General features: G+C 53.6%; 1 protein-coding gene across 3 annotated transcripts in view; it reads right to left on the bottom strand.

The window, feature by feature from the left end:
- CARM1 (coactivator associated arginine methyltransferase 1) overlaps positions 1-19,167 on the bottom strand; it is a 53,843-nt gene extending 34,676 nt beyond the window's left edge. For all 3 annotated transcript variants that reach the window (XM_030935968.1, XM_030935967.1, XM_030935965.1), the window contains exon 1: positions 18,903-19,167. In XM_030935968.1, coding sequence (XP_030791828.1) covers positions 18,903-19,122 — 220 coding nt within the window. In that variant the 5' untranslated portion in view covers positions 19,123-19,167. The remainder of the gene's footprint in view (positions 1-18,902) is intronic.
- Between the last annotated feature and the right edge of the window lie 275 nt (positions 19,168-19,442).

Genomic DNA, 19,442 nt, shown 5'->3' with positions numbered 1-19,442 from the left:
AAAATACATGTGTGTATATATATATATACACACACACACACACACACACGCATATACATGTGTGTATATACATGTGTATGTGTGTATGTACGCATATGTATACATATCTGTATATATGCGTGCATGTGTATATATATGCATGTATGTGTATATATGTGTGTGTATATACATGTATACATATGTAAATAAAACAAAGTAGCTGGGACCACAGGTATGTACTACCACACAAAACTAATTTTTAGGCTGGGTGCAGTGGCTCACACCTGTAATCCCTGCACTTCGGGAACACCTGAGGCCAGGAGTTCGAGACCAGCCTGGCCAACACGGAGAAACCCTGTCTCTACTAAAAATACAAAAAAAAATTAGCCAGGCGTGGTGGCACATGCCTGTAGTCCCAGCTACTAGGGAGGCTGAGGCGGAAGAATCCCTTGAACCGGGGAGGCAGAGCTTGCACCAAGCCGAGATCGTGCCACTGCACTCTAGCCTGGGCGACAGAGCGAGACTCCATCTCAAAAAAAAAATTCTGAAATTGCGCAGTGACAAGACGCTGGGAGGCGTGTGGGCAGAGTTGAGAGGCGGCCACCTAGGGGAGAGGTATCTAGGGGTGTCCTGTTGGTATCTCAGGTAGGCCAAGGCCTCCATGGTGCCCCCAAGCACTATTTGGGGCAGCTGCCCTTTCTCCCTGCCCTGGGCTGCCCGGTCAGATCTCAGGAGACGGAGCACTCAACGCGCGCCCCATCTAGGTGGGCTCTGGAGAAAGCCCCCTGAACTGAGGACACTCAAACCTCATAAATCACCGTGGAGATTCTTGAGTCAAAGGCCTGGGGGATACTCAGTAGGGGGCTCCCTCTAAAGGCTGGTCCCCAAGCTCCACCTTCAGGGGTTGACAGCTTCCCTTGTAGTCCTGGCCTGCGGGCGACAGTCCCTTCAGTTGCGGGGTGTGCGAAGGGCAACCCCAGGAATAGAAGGCCAAGACAAAGAAAGAGCTTGGCTTTTCTGAAAAAGACACGGGGCACCCCCTTCATTGGGAGCTATTACATGCAAATGTCTCCTGCATCCATGCTAATCAGCTGCCACCGCCAGGGCTTTGTACACTACAAAAGAGACAGCAGATGTGAGCTGGGGTTCCACAGCCCCAGAAAGCGCAGGAGCTTAGCGGATAATTATGAAAAGCACGGGGTTGGTTGGGGGGGGGTCACAGTGCAAAGCCACAAAACTGGCCTGCACCAGTCCCCTTGCTCCACATACTGTCTGCTGGGCCAGCTCACCCAGTCTTTCTTCTCCCGTGGGCCAAGACTTTGAAGCTGTGATTTATGGAGCCCCAGGAAGCACTCTTAGGTGTTGGCTATGCAGGGCCTTGGTTAGTGCTCAAACCACTCTCCAGGTCGACCTTAGTCCTATTTTTAAGAGGGGAAACCAAGGAACAGAGCGATAATAGGCTCCAGGTGGCTCAGCTGGGGACCCAGAAGCTGGTCCAAAGACAGCCAAACTCCATCCCAGTCTCCACAGAGTCCAGTCGGGAGGTACTGGGGGCCAGACTCAGGGGACCAGGTTCCACCTGTGCTCTGGGCCTGCGCAATGCCAGGCCAGGCTAGTTGACCCCTGAGCCTCACCACTACAAGGAGGCAATCGAGCCTGCTTCCTGGCACTAAAAAGGGTCCGTCACATTGTGACACTTGGCAGGAGCTGGGCCGCAGCTCTCTATGGGGACTAGGCCAGCAGGAGAAGCCCTTTGCAGAGAGGACACCCACAGTGGCCTGGAAGGTGGGGTTGAATGAGGCGTGTCATGGAGCAGCAAGAAAACCCCAGGTTGCTGAGGGGGATCATCTCCCAGAGCGACTGGGACCCTCCACACCCTGGCTTTCATTGTCAAGGACAGAGAGCTCACTGCAGCAAGCTGGGCTGCCGCCTGCCTTCAGGCGGGTCAAAGGGCCTCACCCAGAGGAGGGGGTGCAGGCGGGCGCTCCAGAGAGGCTGGGGCAGAGGCAGCCTCCAGTGGAGGAAATCGCCGTTGAGTCATGGAGAAGCTGCCCTGGGCTGAGGCCCACTTGAAGTCCCTGCTTAGCGCACATCTTGAAAGAGTCTGCGTCAGAGCATGCTGGCACATGCCTGTAATCCCAGTGCTTTGGGAGGCCGAGGCAGAGAGACGGCTTGGGACCACAAGTTTGAGACCAGACTGGGTGACAAAGCGAGACCCCGTTTCTACAAAAAGTAAAAGATTAAAAAAATAAAGAATAAGGAAAGGTTTTGACCATCAGCCAGAGAAACAGGATATCCTGGGCCACAAAGCTGCAGGAAGGGCCTCTGCCAGGCCCCAGGGCATCCAGGAGCCCTTCTGGCCCCACCGAGACTCAGAGAACAGTATGTTTGGGTTAGGAGGCTGCCTTCCGCCCCAGGACCTGCAGGCTGCTTCACCAGATGTGATTCCAGATGTGGCACAGCTGAGAGGGCAGACACTACCGACGCCACAAAGAAATCAGACACGAGGCAGGAACCAGGGCAGACGGGAGACTGGCTTTGGCGAGCTCTGGAAGAGGTCGCCATGGCCAACACAGTGACACAGGACAAGGACCAGGAGCAGCAGGGGTGAGCCTTGGACGGGCACTTCCTCCATGGCCTTGCGCTACCCTGTGGAGGAGTCAGAGACTGGGAAAAGTGGCAGGAGGGGCTGAAGGGCTGATGGCCAAGTGAAAGGCTCAGGGCCAAACCGGGGTTCACATCCCATCTCTGCCACCAAACTTTTAGTGCCTCAGTTTCCTCTTATAAAAATTAGGGAGTGAGCTGGGCATGGTGGTGCCTCCCTGGAGTCCCAGCTCCTTGGGACACCGAGGCAGGAGGCCCAGTTACTTGAGAGGCTGAGGCAGGAGGATCATTTGAAGCCAGGAGTTTGAGACCAGCCTGGGCAAAATATTGTGACCCCATATATATATTTTTTTTCTCTTTCTTTCTTTTTTTTTTTTTGAGATGGAATCTCATTCTATCACCCAGGCTGAAGTGCAGTGGCGCGATCTCGGCTCACTGCAACCTCTGCCGCCCAGGTTTAAGTGATTCTCCTGCCTCAGACTCCCGAGTAGCTGGGATTACAGGTGCCTGCCACTGCACCTGCCTAATTTTTTTGTATTTTTTAGTAGAGATGGGGTTTCACCATCTTGGCCAGGCTGGTCTTGAACTCCCGACCTTGTGATCCACCTGCCTCGGCCTCCCAAAGTGCTGGAATTACAGGCGTGAGCCATCGCGCTCAGCCCTCATCTCTAAAAAAAAAAAAAAAAAAGATTAAAAAAAAGATAAAAGATAAAAATGAGGGAGTGGGCAGGGCATGGTGACTCACATCTGTAATCCCACCACTTTAGGTGGTCGAGGTGGGAGGACTGCGTGAGCCCAGGAGTTGGAGAGCATCCTAGGCAACATAGTGAGACCCCATCTCTACAAGAAATACCAAAATTAGGCCGGGCACAGTGGCTCACGCCTGTAATCCCAGCTACAGGCTGGGAGGCTGAGGTGGGTGGATCACCTGAGGTCAGGAGTTCGAAATCAGACTGACCAACATGGAGAAACCTCATCTCTACTAAAAATACAAAATTAGCCGGGCATGGTGGTGCATGCCTGTAATCCCAGCTACTGGGGAGGCTGAGGCAGGAGAATCACTTGAACCCGGGAGGCAGAGGTGGTGGTGAGCTGAGATGGCGCCATTGCACTCCAGCCTGGGCAACAAGATTGAAACTCCATTTCAAAAAAAAAAGAAAAAAAATTAGCCAGGTGTGGGGGCACCTGTAGTCCCAGCTATTCGGGAGGCTGAGATAGGAGGATCAACTGAGCCTGGGAGGTTGAGGTTGCAGTGAGCTGTGTTCACACCCACTGCACTCCAGCCTGGGCAACACAGCAAGACCCTGTCTCAAAAAGAAAAGAAAAGAAAAGAAAGGAAAGAAAGGAAGGAAAGAAAGAAAGAGAGAGAGACAGAGAGAGACATAAATAAATAAATAAATAAATAAATAAATAAATAAATAAATAAATAAGGGAGTGAGCTGTAGGTGCTGCAGCTCCCTGTGGGGGGCTGTCCTGATAGCAAAACCAGTCAATGAACATGAAGCTCCTGGAACCAGGCCTGCCTGGCTTGTCACTCGTGCTCAGCAAACATTAGCTATGGTAGTGCCTGGCAGCACCAATAAGCAGGACTTGGAGTGTGTGAAGGGGACTAAGAACTGAGCATCCCATCACCCCCTATCTAGGGGCTCCAGGGCTCAGAGGCAGAGCCAGGCTCCTTCGGAGGGTCCCTCAAGGGCACAGGATGGAAATCTGGAAGCTCCAGCCTATCTTTGCCTTCCTGTCCTGTTCAAGGAAGAATGTGGCAAATTCTCTGGAATGTCCCTCCTCAGTTTGCACGAGGCCCCCCGGTCTTTGATTATTTATTCAAACGCCCCCAGCCTAGGATGGGTAACAAGAACATCCCTCTTTCATGAGAGCACTGATTGGCCAGGGACAGTCCTCGCCAGGAAGAGCACCCATGCCCACACCGCCGGGCAGGTTTTCTATACATAAAACCGCTATGCTTGCACATGTGTAACACATCCGGCAAAATGAACCCCGGCTCCGAGAACACAATTAGCGGGGGAAAGACCTGCCAGCGACTTAAAGAAAAACAGCTCAGACCCGCGCCTGCCAAGGCTAATGAATCGCTTTAAAGAGACAGACAAAAAGGAAGAATAAAAGGGGGTTCTACTGGCAGGGGTGGGGGGGCACAGAACCCCCCCAAACAAGTCTAGACCTGTTTACAAGAATGCCCCGCCTGGCAGCAGGGGACAAACGATGAGAGGAACAGACAGGGAAAGAGGGGCTGTCCCACTGAACAAAACCCACCCAGAGGGGAACAAGTTCCATGTCTGGCTTTGGGTGGTGGTGACGTGAGTGTCCATAATTGTCAGAGGCCTCAAACAGAACAACTAAGGCCCGGGCGTCTGTGTGTACTGACTAAACAATGATTACAATAAACAAGCGGCCGGGCGCGGTGGCTCACGTCTGTAATCCCAGCACTTTGGGAGGCCGAAGCGGGTGGATCATCTGAGGTCAGGAGTTTGAGACTAGCCTGGTCAACATGGTGAAACCCCATCTCTACTAAAAATCCAAAAAGTAGGCGGGCGTGGTGGCGCGTGTCTGTAATCCCAGCTACTCGGGAGGCTGAGGCAGGAGAATCGCTTGAACCCGGGAGGCGGAGGTTGCAGTGAGCCAAGATCACGCTACTGCACTCCAGCCTGGGGGACAGAGCAAGACTCTGTCTCAAAAAAAATAATAATAAAAATAAAACAATAAAATAAAGAAGTGATGCAGAGAACCCATACCAGAGGAGACACAGGAGGGGCCCAGAACCAACTCCTTCAGTCCCGGGTTAGGCCTGTTCTCCATTTCCTTCAATTGTTTTTCAGGGAACAAAAGGCAGGTACAGGGGGAGGGGGCCACTGGGGACTCCAGATTCCTCAACCAAAAGTCAGAGCCGTGTAGTGTCAAAGCGGCAGGTTAGGCTGGGCACAGTGACTCAGGCCTATAATCCTAGATCTTTGGCAGGCCAAGGAGGGGAGGATTGCTTATGTCCAGGAGTTTGAGACCAGCCTGGACAACATACTGAGACCCCATCTCTACATTTTTTTTTTTTTTTTTTTTTGAGATGGAGTTTTGCTCTTGTTGCCCAGGCTGGAGTGCAGTGGTGTGATCTCAGGTCACCACAACCTCCATCTCCTGGGTTCAAGAGATTCTCCTGCCTCAGCCTCCCGAGTAGCTGGGATTACAGGCGCATGCCACCATGCCCAGCTAATTTTTGTATTTTTAGTAGAGGCAGGGGTTTCACCATGTTGGCCAGGCTGGTGGTCTTGAACTCCTGACCTCAAGGAATTCACCTGCCTCAGCCTCCCAAAGTGCTGGGATTATAGGTGTGAACCACCACACCCAGCCAATTTTTTAAAAAAATTAGCCAGCCGTGGTGGCGCATACCTGTAGCTCCAGCTACTCAGGAGGCTAAGGCAGGAGGATTGCTTGAGCCCAGGATTTAAAGGCTAACAGTGAGCTATGATCACACCAGTGCACTCTAGCCTGGGGAACACAGCGAGACCCTGTCTCTTAAACCAAACAAAAAAGTGGCAGGGCAGGCACCGTGGATTTTCTCGGCAGATCTGGAGGCTGCTCAGAGTCCACCCTGCACGACTCTTGAGACTGAATCGTGAAGCTCCCCAAGCAGGTCACTAGAGTGAGATCAGGAAGCAGATCCGCAAGGTGCCGGAGAAGGCCCCTGGGACAGATAAACCACACCGGGGAAAGGGACTTCTCCTCAATCACTGGGGACGAGGGGGTCTCGGGCAGGATTCCCAAGGCTAGTCTGTGACCTATCTACCCCAACACCTGGCCGTCCTGGGATATATCTTCTCTTCCAGGCCACGTAGCAGGCTTAGGAGATCAAGGATTCACCTATGTTGGGTATGGGCCAATCCTCGAAAGCCCCCTCCATTTAACGGGAGAAAACTGAAGGAAGAACCACAGTTTCCTGGACAAGGTTGCAAGGTCATACCAAGGTGAGGCTCCCATGTATGCTAATCAGGACTGCCTGCAGCCTCTAACCCAGGGAGTGCTGGGCAGCCAGGGACCACATTCCAGCCAGGAAAGGCAGAGAGCAGCAGGGCTGACCACAGAGACCCTGCAGGCCCCTAGGTCCCCCTCCTTTGCAGCTCACCTCTCTCTGACCAGGCCAGCCTCTCCCCTACCTCTCCTTAGCTGCCATTCTCTTCAATTTGCTCCCTAGGCCACTTCCCCAGCAGAGGAGATGGGGTTCTCTGTCTGTCTTCTCTCTGCTCCCCAAGACTGAGGTCGGGCGTGGTGGCTCATATCTGTAATCCTAGCACTTTGGGAGGCCAAGATGGTCAGATCCACTTGAGGTCAGGAGTTCGAGGCCAGCCTGGCTAACATGGTGAAACCCCTGTCTCTACTAAAAACACAAAAATTAGCCGGGCATGGTGTCATACGCCTGTAGTCCCAGCAGCTCGGGAGGCTGAGGCACGAGAATCGCTTGAACCCAGGAGGCAGAGGTTGCAGTGAGCAGAAATCGCTCCAATAGGCTAGATACGGTGGCTCACGCCTATGATCCCAGCACTTTGGGAGGCCGAGGAGGGCGGATCACAAGGTCAGGAGATTGAGACCATCCTGGCTAACACAGGGAAACCCTGTCTCTATTAAAAATACAAAAAAATTAACTGGGCGTGGTGGCGGGCACCTGTAGTCCCAGCTACTCAGGAGGCTGAGGCAGGAGAATGGCATGAACTCTGGAGGTGGAGCTTGCAGTGAGCCGAGATCGTGCCACCGCACTCCAGCCTGGACGACAGAGCAAGACTCCATCTCAAAAAACAAGGGGGAAAAAAAAAAAAAAGACTGAGAGTGTGCTGGAGACCGGGGTGCTGTGTCTGACTTGGGCACATACAGTCCAGGCACAGATGTCTACTCTGGCCAAGGCCACTTTTCACCAGGGAAGCCACTCACCAAATCCTCCCACCAATAAGGAAGCTGAGGTTCGAGGACACTGAGGCATTTGCCCATGATCGCCCTGCCAGGAAAGCACAGCGGGCCAGAGCACGGTTGGAGCCCAGCCTCCATCACAGGCGTCCCTTGCCTCCCCATCCCCCTCACTGTGTGCCCTTGGCCATGCCAGGCCCACAAGTTCATTCCCAGAGCAGGTCTTCCCTCCTGGAGTGCCAGATGCTATTTTAAGCACTTTACTTCTATCAGCTCACCACTCACAGCAACCCTCTGAGGTAGACTCTGTTAAGATCCACAACTGACAGCCAAGGAAACTGAGGCACAAAGTGGTGATCGGGATGCTAAGGAGTGGGTCAGGACTTGCCAGCGCCAGCTGGCCCCTGCTAGTGCTCTTACCACAAGCACCACTCTGCCCTTAGCCTCCCTCTAAGCAGAGCCCCTCCTCTAGCATCCTGGAGTCCCTCAGCTCACTTTAAGTGATTGCTGATTTAGCGCTCCTCATGCAATGTCCCCAGGCCCGCAAATGTGGGACCTTGTGTTTATCTCGGGTGTCACCACATCCCTGGGCTCCTAAAACAGTAACTGGTGCACAGCAGATGGTCGGTGAATTTCTGACCATTTAAAGCTGGCTGGATGGGAGCTACCACGCTATGGAGACCAGCGAGTCCACTTTCGCTGCATGTTTCTGGCTGAATGACTGAAAGGGTGGGTCTCAGTGGGCTGGGAAAGGTCGCCGTCCCCCCTGTTCTCTCTGCAGCTCCACTGTCACCTCACCCAAGACCTGCCATCTGGCTGGCCCCTCCCCCACCCCAGCCCTCCAGGGGGCTGCTCTCTGAGGTCACCTGTGACCTCCTGATCAGAAATCCAGTGACCGCCCCTTGGCTCCCACTCTGACCCCTCACAGCATCTGACCTTGCTGACCTCTCCTTCCTGCCCTTTCAAAGCTTCTCACCTGTCCCCGGAGAGGTGTCCTGGCCCTGCACAGAGAGTCCCCCAATCCCTTACCAGCCGGGGCAGTCTTCACTCCCTAATATGGTGCTGTCCTCCAGGGACTGGTACCCTTTCTCAGTCACAGATCCCTCTGAGAAGCTGACTGCAGTCAGCGAAGGTTCTGCGCAGAAAAATGTGCAAAGAATCCACAGCTACACCATGGCCAGTTTATGGAGCGCTTACTTGGGGCCAGGCACTCAGGGCAAAGCTTTTCTTTTTTTTCTTCCTTTTTTTCTTTGAGATGGAGTCTCACTCAGTTGCCCAGGCTGGAGTGCAGTGGCGCGATCTCGGCTCACAGCAAGCTCCGCCTCCTGGGTTCACGCCATTCTCCTGCCTCAGTCTCCCGAGTAGCTGGGACTACAGGCGCCCGCCGCCACGCCCGGCTAATTTTTTGCATTTTCAGTAGAGACGGGGTTTCACCGTGTTAGCCAGGATGGTCTCAATCTCCTGACCTCGTGATCTACCCGCCTCGGCCTCCCAAAGTGCTGGGATTACAGGCGTGAGCCACTGCGCCCGGCCCTTTTTCTTCCTTTTTATATATCATAAGTCATCAAGCAAGAAGCGTTTTTTTTTTTAGAGACAAGGCCTTACTCTGTTTCCCGGGATGGAGTGCAGTGGTACGATTATGGCTCACTGTAGCCTCAAGCTCCTGGGCTCAAGCAATCCTCCTGCCTCAGTCTCTGGAGTAGCTGGGACTACAGGCATGTGCCACCATGCCGGCTAAAGTTTTTAAAATTATTTTTTAAGAGATACAGTTTTGGCCGGGCGCGGTGGCTCAAGCCTGTAATCCCAGCACTTTGGGAGGCCGAGACGGGCGGATCACGAGGTCAGGAGATCGAGACCATCCTGGCTAACATGGTGAAACCCCGTCTCTACTAAAAATACAAAAACTAGCCGGGCGAGGTGGCGGGCGCCTGAAGTCCCAGCTACTCGGGAGGATGAGGCAGGAGAATGGCGTAAACCCAGGAGGCGGAGCTTGCAGTGAGCTGAGATCTGGCCACTGCACTCCAGTCCGGGCGACAGAGGGAGACTCCGCCTCAAAAAAAAAAAAAAAAAGAGATACAGTTTCACTGGGTTGCCCCAGCTGGTCGCTGGTCACTGGTCGTAAATTCCTGGACTTAAACCACCCTCCTGCCTCGGCCTCCCAAAGTCTGGGATTACAGGCACGCGCCTCCGTGCCCAACTGGGGTGAAGCATTTTACATGTGTTTCCTCCCCTCCATGGAAACCTCCAGGGAGGTGCCACTGTCACCCCCTTTCAGGGAGGGAAAGTGAAGCTCAGAGGCTCATCCAAGGTCACAGCCACCGATTCTTGTCCTTTTACCCCTTTGCAAAACTGTGTCCAATTGTGAGGGGCTCATGGGACCTCCCCCAGGGGCCACCCACAGACCAGATTAAGAATCTGAGCTCTGGAGCCACAGGTGCCATGACTCACACTTGTAATCCCAGCATTTTGGGGACCAAGGTAGGAGAATCGCTTGAGCCCAGGAGTTTCACATCAGCCCGAGCAACATAGTGACACCCTGTCTCTACAAAAAAAAAAAAAAAAAAATTAGCCAGGCATGGTGATGCGTGCCTGTGGTCCCAGTCTGCAGAGAGGCTGAGGGGGGAGAATCCCTTGAGGCTGGGTGTTCAAGGCTGCAGTGAGCTATGATCATGTCACTGCACTCCAGCCTGGATGACACGGCAAGACCCTGTCTCAAAAAAAGAAGAAGAAGAAAATGCTAGCTCTGAGCTGACGGAACTGATGGAAGCCCCTCCCAGCCTCAACTCGCCACCTCGAGCAGCCAGGTGTGCCCTCCATCCTGCCCTTGCTTAAGTGGCTGCCTCCCCGGATGTCTCTGCAAACTCACCACCTCCCAGGTTCTCCAGCAGACCTTAGAAGCAGAGCAGGTTTCCGCAGAAAGGAGACACACCTGCCACAGAGATCTTCCTGAGCCTCTCCACCTGCTAAATCCGACCTGCTCTGAGGTGTGTGAGGCCTGGCATCTCAAAGTCATTAGCAAGTTCACACCACACTCCAGCTTCTGTTGAAAGGCCTTGCCCTCCCATCTCATCCAGAACCCCCACACAGAGGGCCGGCGCGTGGTGACCAGGAGCTGCTCACAGCACTGGCCACTTTCCATTAAGATTTCACCTGAGGCCAGGCGCGGTGGCTCACGCCTGTAATCCCAGCACTGTGGGAGGCCGAGACGGGCGGATCACAAGGTCAGGAGATCGAGACCATCCTGGCTAACACGGTGAAACCCCGTCTCTACTAAAAATGCAAAAAATTAGCCGGGCGTGGCGGCGAGTGCTTGTAGTCCCAGCTGCTTGGGAGGCTGAGGCAGGAGAATGGCGGGAACCCGGGAGGCGGAGCTTGCAGTGAGCCGGGATCACGCCACTGCACTCCAGCCTGGGCCACAGAGCAAGACTCCATCTCAAAAGAAAAAAAAAAAAAAAAAAAAAAGATTTCACCTGAGGCCGGGCACAGTGGCTCATGCTGGTAATCCCAGGACTTTGGGAGGCCAAGGTGGGTGGATCATGTAAGTTCAAGACCAGCCCAGCCAAAAGGGTGAGACCCCCATGTCTAAAATACAAAAATTATCTGGGTGTGGTTGCATGCACTTGTAATCCTAGCTACTCAGGAGTCTGAGGCAGGAGAATGGTTTGAACCTAGGAGGCTAGAGGTTGCAGTGAGATGAGATTGAGCCACTGCGCTCCAACCTAGGTGACAGGGTGAGAATCCGTCTCCAAAAAAAAAAAAAACAAAAAACAAAAAAATCCTCGATTTAGACCCAGCCCTGTTTCTACTTTTAGCCCCTACACTCCTCACAGGGGACCCTGTGCTCCAAGCCAGGTGGCTGTCTCCAGCCCTGGCCCACTCGAGCACCTCTCCATAACCTCTCCAGAAACGTCCTTCCCAACATTCTGGCCAGGTCCAGATCCTACCCACTGTGGCCAAGGTGACTCCCTGTATGTTCTCCCTTTGTCCATGGAAACTGGAACCCTGAATTCAGCTGAGCTCATGGCCACTCAGACTGAAAACTACATTTCCCAGGATCCCTTGCAACTGGCAGTGGTCATGTGACTACATTCTAGCCAACAAAATGAAAGCAGACGCACCTTGCATCAGCTACCCGGAACCTTTCTTAAACACCTGGATGTGACCTTTGCACCCTTTCTCCTTTGTCCCTTCCTGTGTCCTGCTGTCTGGAAGCCAGGGTGTAATGGCAGGACTCCAGCAGCTATGCTGAAACATGAGGACAAGACCTCACCTTAAGAATGGTGGAGGATGGCCCGGGGCAGTGGCCTGTAATCCCAGCACTTTGGGAAGCCAAGGCGGGTGGACTACCTGAGGTCAGGAGTTTGAAAACAGCCTGGGCAACGTGGCGATACCCCGTCTCTACTAAAAATACAAAAATTAGCCAGGCGTGGTGGCACATACCTATAGTCCCAGACACTTGGGAAGCTGAGGCAGGAGAATCGCTTGAACTCGGGACGCAGAGGTTGCAGTGAGCCGAGATCGTGCCACTGCACTGCAGCCTGGGTGACAGAGCGAGACTCCACCTTAAAAAAAAAAAAAGTGGAGGACCTAGATCCGGGAACTTTCAAGAGCCCAGGACACTCTGACACCTGCCAATCTTCACACTTTAGCATGAGAGCACAGAAAATAAAATGCCATCATGTTTAAGCATCTGCTACTTTGGGTCTTTGTGGTGAACAGATAAACTGAATCCTGATCATCTTTCTAGTCACTGACCCACTTATATATGCAGTTCAGGTGAGCATCCAGTCGCCCTGAATGCCAAAGCCATCTCTGCTGCCTGCCAACCACATACTTTGGCCAGTCAAGTTCTTTGATTTCTGTTTTTCCATCAGTAAAATGGGGTTGGCATCTCTGACCTTGCAGAACTCCTTTTGGAATAAGTGGTAACATACAGTAAGCGCCACAACTGGCACAAGGGGCTCACACAGTTCAGAAGTGTGCTCTATTCGGCCTGAGCAAGTGGGACCCTTCGCACCCCAAACAAAGGGTGTTTTGGTTTCTCTTTTGGTTGGGGCCAAGCTCCCCACAGACCCCAACTCCTGCCTGCCTCATTCATTTAACCCAGGGGGCTACAAGCTTTCCCTGCCTCGGGCCAGTGAGTAAATATTTCAGGTTTTGCAGAACACTGTGGTCTCAACTGAATATCGTTGTTTGTGGATTGGGTTTTAGTTTTTTTTTCCCTAATCAATCTCTCAAAAAACGTAAATGCCTTTCTTAGCTTTGTATAAAAATAGGCCACACCGGGCGCAGTGGTTCGTGACTATAATCCCAGCTACTTCTGAGGCTCAGGCAGGAGGAGGATGGTTTGAGGTCAGGGGTTCAGGGCCAGCCTGGGAAACACAGCAATACCCTGTCTTAATTGAGCCAATTAAGGCAATTGCTTAAATTAGCCAAGGTGGTGGCAGATGCTTGTAGTCCCAGCTACTTGGGAGGCTGAGGCCAGAGGATCACTTGAGCCCAGGAGTCAGAGGCTGCAGTGAGCTACTAAAATACAAAAAATTAGCCGGGCATGGCAGCATGCGCCTGTAATCCCAGCTAATCGGGAGGCTGAGATAGGAGAATCGCTTGAACCTGGGAGGCAGAGGTTGCAGTGAGCCGAGATCGCACCACTGCATTCCAGCCTGGGCGACAGAGCGAGACTCCATCTCAAAATAAATAAATAAATAAATAAATAAATACAGGCTGGGAGTGGTGGCTCGCACCTGTAATCCCAGCATTTGGGGAGGCTGAGGCAGGCAGATTACTTGAGGTCAGGAGTTTGAGGCCAGCCTGGCCAAGATGGTGAAACCCCATCTCTACCAAAAATACAAAAATTAGCCAGGCGTGGTGGCACAGGCTTGTAATCCCAGCTACTCAGGAGGCTGAGGCATGAGAATCGTTTGAACATGGGAGGTGGAGGTTACAGTGAGCCAAGACCATGCCATGGCACTCCAGCCTGGGCAACACATTGAGACTCTGTCTCAATAATAAAATACAAACACAGATAAAAATGGGCCGCAGGCTCAATTTGGCCCATAGGCCTAATTTACACCACTGCCCTTTCCCTAGCTGCCCCCAAGGTCAAGCATTTTGAGTCAGCACAAATTTATGCACAGTCTGGTACACAGTAAATGCTCAATAAATGACAATATCCATTAGCAACATGCAGGCACCGCTGAAACACAAATGCCTTTCTGGGGTTACTAACTTTCTCTGTCCCCCAGCTGCCAGGGGGATCCCAGGAGTGTAACCAAAGGAAGTCACAAGGGACCCCGGTTCAGTGACAGCAGGCCATTCTTTACCTTCTTTGGACAAAGGGTTTTTCTCTGAACTTTCCACCCCCTGGCATGCCCCCCCATAGACTGAAGTTGAGCCCCTGACAGAGCCCAGGCTGCTGTATAAGCTTCTTAGCCAAGGGGATGGGAGAGTCCAGAGAACCGGCCACACTGACTCGTGCTGACCAAGAAAGAAAACTAACACAGTCATTTCCAGAAAGGGCACCACGGGGCTGGGGAAGCGAGAGTTTGTTCTGTTCTCTTTCCCGGCACCCCTCCCTGAGAAACTGCCTCCTTTCCAAGGGAGGGCAGCCTATGCCCAGGAACTCCAGAGGCCATGCCAAAGCTTCCTCAAGCCCATGAAGAACACGCCAAAGGGCCTCCCCCTCTGCCCAGGGAAAATGGCCTGGTGTTGGTAGTTGCCATTTGGCCAATCTCATGGACACAGGCCAGGGTGACTTCAGATGGCAAGAAGGGCTGGGTAGGGTAACTGTTCACTACAGAGTGACTGATATAGGCCCTTCTGCAGCTGTCATCCTTCCCTGGAGGGTGCAGACGTCAGGGAACGGGGCTGGAAGTCCTCCTCCTCACATGCCTCTCCCGGACCTCCTATGTCAGGTACAGGAGTCCCTCCCATGGCCGGTGAGCCAAGACAGTCGGGCAGCCCTGGAGCACTGGGGGCTCCTTCTAGAAAAGCTAGCTCATTCCCATGCCACACCAATGAACACTGCTGTCAGTAACATGGACACAAATGTCTATTGGCTAGGCGCAGTGGCTCACGTCTGTAATCCTAGCACTTTGGGAGGCCAAGGCAGGAGGACTGCTTGAGCCCAGAAGTTCAAGACCAGCCTGGGCAAAATAGTGAGACCCCATCGCTAGAAGAAACTTAAAAATTAGCCATGTATGAGGCTGGTGGCAGTGGCTCATGCCTGTAATCCCAGCACTTTGGGAGGCCGAGGTGGGCGGATCACCTGAGGTCAGGAGTTTGAGACCAGCCTGACCAACATGGAGAAATCCTGTCTTACTAAAAATGCAAAAAAAATTAACCGTGCATGGTGGTGCATACCTCTAATCCCTGTAATCCCAGGACTTTGGGGGGCCAAGGCAGGCGAATCACTCGAACCCAGGAGGTGGAGGTTGCAGTGAGCCAAGATTGCGCCACTGCACTCCAGCCTGGGCAACAAGAGCAAAATTCCATCTCAGAAAAATAAAAGAAAAAGGAAAAAGAAAAAAGACAGATATCCAAGTTGTAACCCTTGGAATCTGTGAAGGTGACCTTATTAGGAAACAGGGTCTTTGCAGGTAAGGATCTTGAGATGAGATCATCCTAGATATAAAGTGGGCCCTAAATCCAATCCCCAGCGTCCTTATAAGAAAAGAACAGCTGGGGCCGGGCGCAGTGGCTCACGCCTGTAATCCCAGCACTCTGGGAGGCCAAGGTGGGCGGATCACGAGGTCAGGAGATCAAGACCATCCTGGCTAACACGGTGAAATGCCCTCTCCACTAAAAATACAAAGAATTAGCTGGGCATGGTGGTGGGCGCCTGTAGTCCCAGCTACTCAGGAGGCTGAGGCAGGAGAATGGCGTGAACCTAGGAGGTGGAGCTTGTAGTGAGCCGAGATCACGCCACTGCATTCCAGCCTGGGCGACAGAGCCAGACTCCGTCTCAAAAAAAAGAAGAAAAAAAAAAAAAGAACAGCTGAGGTGGGAGGATCACTTAAGCCTAGGAGTTCAAGGCCAGCCTATAATAGAGTGAGACTCCATCTCACTTAAAAAGAAAAAGGGCGGGGCACGGTGGCTCATGCCTGTAATCCCAGCACTTTGAGAGGCCGAGGTGGGTGGATCACGAGGTCAGGAGATCGAGACCATCCTGGCTAACACAGTGAAACCCCGTCTCTACTAAAAATACAAAAAATTAGCTGGGCGTGGTGGCGGGCGCCTGTGGTCCCAGCTACTTGGGAGGCTGAGGCAGGAGAATGGCGTGAACCTGGGAGGCGGAGCTTGCAGTGAGCCGAGGTCACACCACTGCACTCCAGCCTGGGTGACAGGGTAAGATTCCGTCTCAAAAAAAAAAAAAAGGAAAGAAGAGGACACAAGACACAGGAGTGAAGATACAGGCAGAGACTGGAGATTTTCTGAAGCAAATCAAGCAACAGTTGGAGCCACTGGAATCTGGAAGGCGCAAGGATTTTCCCGTAGACCCTCCCCAGGGAGTGTGGCCCTGCCAGTACCGTGATTTCGGACTTCTGGCCGTGAACTGAGAGAGACTCCATTCCTGTTGTCTTAAACCATAAATTTGTCATAATTTGTTATGGCAGCCATGGGAAATTAATCCACCCAGCACTGATCACCTCCAACTCCAGAACCCATGCTTTTTTTTTTTTTTTTTTTTTGAAACAGAGTTTCGGTCTTGTTGCCCAGGCTGGAGTGCAATGGTGCGATCTCAGTTCACTGTAACCTCTGCTTCCCTAGTTCAAGCGATCCTCCCACCTCAGCCTCTGGAGTAGCCAGGACCACAGGCGCAGGCACCAGCACATCTGGCTAATTTTTGTATTTTTAGTAGCGACGAGGTTTTGCCATGTTGGCCAAGCTGGTCTCAACCTCTTGAGCTCAAGGGATTCACCTGCCTCAACCTCTCAAAGTGCTGGGATTATAGGTGTGAGCCACCATGCCTGGACAAGAACCCATGCTTTTTATCAATGTTACTTAGGGATAAAGAGGGGCGGTGCGGTGGCTGACGCCTGTAATTCCAGGACTATGGGAGGCCAAGGAGGGAGGATCACTTGAGCCCAGGAGTTTGATACCGGCCTGGCCAACACAGTGAAAACCCTTTCTCTACAAAAAATACGAAAGATTAGCTGGGTGTGGCACATGCCTGTGGTCCCAGCTACTGGGGAGGCTGAGGTATGAGGATCACTTGAGCCCTGGAGGTCAAGGCTGCAGTGAGCTGAGACTGTACCACAGCACTCCAGTCTTAGCAACGGAGTGAGGCCTTGTCTCAAAAAAAAAAAAAAAAAGAAAGAAAGAAAGGAAAAAGTGGAAAAAAAATTATTATTTCAGACCCCTAAAGATATATCATCTGGGACTGAGGATCTCTGAGGAATGTGGACTTTCTCCTTTTTATGAATGTTTCCGGTCAGGTGGGGTGGCTCACACCTGTAATCCCAGCATTCTGGGAGGCAGGAAGATCACTTGAGCTCAGAAGTCGGAGAGCAGCCTGGGCAACACAGTGACATAGTGAAACCTTGTCTCTAATAATAAAAAATGTTTCAGTTACCAATTACCTCTCAAAGAGAAGTGCTGTCTTAATAACAAATAATACTTTCAAGAGTATCAACAAAACAAAAACACAAACAAACACTAAATGTTACTCCAGGAGTAAGATGATAAGAACATCTCACTATGTTGCCAATACATCTATAAAACCAAAATTGTTCTAAAAAAAAATTTTTTTTTTTTTTTGAGACGGAGTCTTGCTCTGTCTCCCAGGCTGGAGTGCAGTGGCATGATCTCAGCTCATTGCAACCTCCGCCTCCCAGGTTCAAGTGATTCTCCTGCCTCTGCCTCACAAGTAGCTGGGACTACAGGCACATGCCACCATGCTTGGCTAAGTTTTGTATTTTTAGTAGAGACGGGGTTTCACCATGTTGGCCAAGCTGGTCTCAAACTCCTGACCTCAAGTGATCCTCCCACCTTAGCTTCCCAAAGTGCTAAGCCACCGTGCTTGGTCCTAAAAAAATTTTTTAAAGGTTTATTTAAAAATGATAGCCAACTCTCCCGGAACTCCTTTGAGGCTAAGCCCTGGGACCCTAGTTTTAGAAACGCTGCGCCACTTTGTTCTGTTCAGGACAGAGTTGGCTACCAATGCTTGCCCAGTGAATAGGTTTTGCTTATGATCTGGGGTTCTGCTGAGCTGAGTGTCTGCCTAGAACTCTGAAATATACCCTCCTTCCCCTCTCCTCATCTGGGCCAAGAAGACCCAGGCTCTGCCCCAGCAAAAAGGGACGGCACCCTCGGGTGGCAGACACAACTCCTTTAGTCCACGTTTTCAAAGTCGAGGTGCAGGGAAAACCCAGTGTGAACGGACTGCTCCTCGGGCTTTCCTTTAATCGGGCTGTTCCCAAAGTGGTAAAAAATTCACACAGGACCCAAGCCAGCTAGAGGCCTCCTGAGGGGTTCCCCGGGGCATCAGTGCAAGAAGCCCCGAGAGACAAAGCCAAATGACACAGAGTAGCAAAATGTGAACGAGGAATCAAAGAAAACAGATAAGAAAAGGAGTAACAAGAAGAAGAATGAACTACAAAGACTGGGAGCGGGGGTGGGGGGTGCTGGCAAATACATTTGTGATTTTCTTTCCCCCCTAGTGAAATGTCAGCTTTGAAAGCAGCTTCGGAAAATGTAACCAGCTTCTCACATCCCCCAAAAGAAGACGGGAGGAGGCTGTTACCCCTTACTTCGAAGCCCGGCACCAGGAAGGGGCCCGTCCAGTCCACGTTTCCACGAGGAGCTCATCCTGCGTCTCCCACCCTCCTCGCATAGGCCCTCTCCCCAGGTCCTGAAGTTTCCCACTCGGGGGTCCTGAACACCACGCCTTGCACAGCGGTGGAACTCGGTCCGCCCGGGCGCCCCAAACCAGCAAACACTTTCCGACCGTCCTGAGCTATCCAGGGGGTCCCCAGAGGGATCCCGGGCCGCCCACGCCCCACCCTTCTCCCTGCAGAGGCGGCCACACCCGCCCCCGAGACACCCACCTCTCCCGCACCCCGGGCCTCCCTCCTCCATGTTTAAGCCCCCCAGGCCTGGCGTCCTCCAAATTTCCCTTCCACTCAGAGCGCCCCACTTCCTGCCCACCCATCCCTCCCAAATCTCTGGCCCCTCACTCCCCATTTCGCGCTTCCCTGCTCACTCTGGGCACCTCGCCCCTCCAGCCACCAAGCACGCCCTCTTTTCTCTGTCCCCTGCCACCCGCCCTCCACGCTCCCTCCCTGCGGGCCACCGGCTCGGCCCCAGGGACCCCACGCCAGGCCCCTGCGCTCAGGGCCCCTCCCCGCCGGCCCCCGCCCCGGGCCGGCCTCGTGCGCAGCCCCGGCCCTGCGCCCGCCCCGGGGCCCCGTACTCACGGCTGTAGAGGGCGATGCCCGCCGCGTCCGGGCCAGCGCGCACCTCGAGGCGCAGCGCCTGCTGCTCCGCGTGCCGCTGGATCTCGCCGTTCGCGTCGCCGATGGTGAGGAGGCGGGCGCCGGGGAACACGGACACGGCCGCGCAGGGCCCCGCGCCGCCCGGGCCCGCCGACCCCGCGCCGCCCGCGCCCGGCCCCACCGCTGCCGCCGCCGCTGCCATCTTAGATCCGGCTCCAGGCCCCGCCGCCGCCGCCGCTGCGCCCGGGCCCAGGCCGCTGCTGCCGCCGCCGCTACCGCCGCCGCTGCCGCCGCCGCCGCCGCCGTGCAGGCCGAGGCCGAGGCCGAGCCGGGCAGCGCCGCCTGCCGGCCACGCGCCTCCTCACCGCCGCCGCCGCCGCCGCCACCGTCGCCGCGATCCGGCCCCGTGGTGCAGCGCCCCCTGCTGGCCGCCCTCGGCGCGGGGAGCTAGTGAGCGAGCGAGAGGGCGCCCCGTGGGGCGGGACCGGCCTCGCCCCGCCCCGCGAGAACGGTCGCCGCTTT

The sequence above is a fragment of the Rhinopithecus roxellana genome, chromosome 8, assembly GCF_007565055.1.
Source record: "Rhinopithecus roxellana isolate Shanxi Qingling chromosome 8, ASM756505v1, whole genome shotgun sequence".
Classification (NCBI taxonomy): domain Eukaryota; kingdom Metazoa; phylum Chordata; class Mammalia; order Primates; family Cercopithecidae; genus Rhinopithecus; species Rhinopithecus roxellana.
The sequence above is the reverse complement of the archived record's forward strand: the minus strand, read 5'-3'. Positions and strand labels throughout refer to the sequence as shown.